The 1,754-nt window shown below is 57.8% G+C and overlaps 1 protein-coding gene across 1 annotated transcript in view; it reads right to left on the bottom strand.

Moving 5' to 3' along the window:
* Slc11a1 (solute carrier family 11 member 1) overlaps nucleotides 1–1,754 on the bottom strand; it is a 10,335-nt gene that overhangs the window by 905 nt on the left and 7,676 nt on the right. The window contains exons 10-13 of the mRNA XM_017796245.2: nucleotides 1,599–1,688; nucleotides 1,369–1,488; nucleotides 916–1,065; nucleotides 479–552 (exon numbers count right to left, since the gene is read on the bottom strand). Coding sequence (XP_017651734.2) covers nucleotides 479–552; nucleotides 916–1,065; nucleotides 1,369–1,488; nucleotides 1,599–1,688 — 434 coding nt within the window. The remainder of the gene's footprint in view (nucleotides 1–478; nucleotides 553–915; nucleotides 1,066–1,368; nucleotides 1,489–1,598; nucleotides 1,689–1,754) is intronic.

Here is a 1,754-nt window from a genome sequence, read left to right as displayed (position 1 = left end):
GCTCTCTCACCCTGAGGGGGGGGGGGGGTGAAGGTAGTGGAGCCCCCTCGATCTCTCTCTCTCTCTCTCTCTCTCTCTCTCTCTCTCTCTCTCTCTCTCACACACACACACACACACACACACACAGTGTTCCAAGCCCCTGTGCCCACAGCCAACCTAGAGCTGGGGACAGGGTACAGGTACTCTTCTTCTCTGGCCTGTGGGACCTGGAACAGACAGGTCGCCTGTTCACGTCCTTGGACCCTCCAGACCCCACACTGGCAGGACTTGGTAAGAGGTGTGGTCTATATAGGTGAGCTCAAGTTCTAGGAACAGGGCCCACCAAGTCCTTCTTCCCAAACGTGGCAGCTGTGTGACTGTGGGCAAGCTCTTTAACTTCTCTGGGCGTCTGTTTCATGGGGCTGATGGGGATAATAGTTCCTGTCTCTGAGTGTTTGTGAGTATGGAACACGATCCAGCTTGGAATGGGAGTACTCACAGGCCATTGGCGAACTCCTGCATGACTGCCGGCATGCTGGTGAAGGTCAGTATGGGCAGCACAGCAAAGGGCAGCTATGGAGAGTGGTGGAGACTGAGGGACCCTGCCCTCTGGTACAGCACGAAGGGAGTGGGATAGGGGTGACTGTCTTCTACCTGGTGGGGTGGGGAGCCTTTGTCTAAATTTTCCTAAGCTCTGGGGAGTCTCATCTGTATGCCTTACAAAGCTGGAGGGACTCTGGCCCCTGCTGCTGGAGTTTCAATCCCAGCTCAGCCTCCAGTCGCCTAAACGCATACATTGGTTTTCCCTCTGTGGAGTGGGCACTGGGGACTCTTGCTCCCTAGGTGGCTGTGGGATCCTGTGAGCTTTAGCCTGGCAGGCTGCGTGGGCTCCATATGGGGGTGGGATGGGTGGCTTGCTTGGACCACCCATCTCACCAGGAGACTCTGCAGGACATTGAGCAGGTCGTTGAGGCCAGACAGGTCCTTCAGATCTCGGAAGATGGCCACCAGCACTGTGGGCAGGATGGCGCAGGAGCGAGTGAGGAGGACACGTGCAAAGCGGGACCACCTCAGCCTCAGAAAGCCCTGGGTGGGAGCAAACACCTTGGTGGAGCGGAGCACCCTTGGGTGTCTCAAACTTCCTGGCTACACCCCATGCCATTTGTCCATCTCGTAAATGGGAACAGCTGTGACCCTGGTTGGTAGGGAGAGGATGGGCGGGAAAACGGGGGTTCCCATAACTGTTTCTGAACATGGTTTTGGGAAAGGCTTCTGTCTGTCCCCTCGCCCCTCTTCAGCTGTTTTCTCATCAGTAGCCTGGCAAAGCCCAGTATCCGAGCCTCCAGCAGCGTGACTGCTGTCCTTGGCCCGTGTGTCTTCAGTGCCCACCTCCATCACGAACTGTCCCGCGTAGGTGCCGGTCATAGTGGAACTCTGCCCAGCTGCCAGGAGACCCACCGCCCAGATGTAGAGGGCTGTGGGACCGAAGAGGCAGCCTAGGATCACACCCTGCAGGGACCGGGTGTGGTCAGGCCGAGACCCGCCCACGAAACGCCCCATGGTGGGCGGGGCCAGGCAAGGTACCGCTCCTGGCTCTGCCCCCACCCCCGGCCACTTACCCCTTGGTAAATGTCCACTGACACTGTGTGGTTGTCCCTGGGGAAGATCTTGGCGTAGTCTCGGAGGCTGCTGTTCGCACAGATGTTGAACTGCGGTGGAGTCAGTAGAGGAACGTGGGAAGTACACACTTAGTACTGGAAAATAAGACAACCCCA

Source organism: Nannospalax galili, unplaced genomic scaffold (assembly GCF_000622305.1).
Source record: "Nannospalax galili isolate Female #2095 unplaced genomic scaffold, S.galili_v1.0 scaffold127, whole genome shotgun sequence".
In the NCBI taxonomy this organism is placed as follows: Eukaryota; Metazoa; Chordata; class Mammalia; order Rodentia; family Spalacidae; genus Nannospalax; species Nannospalax galili.
This window is presented reverse-complemented; position numbering and strand designations above follow the sequence as displayed.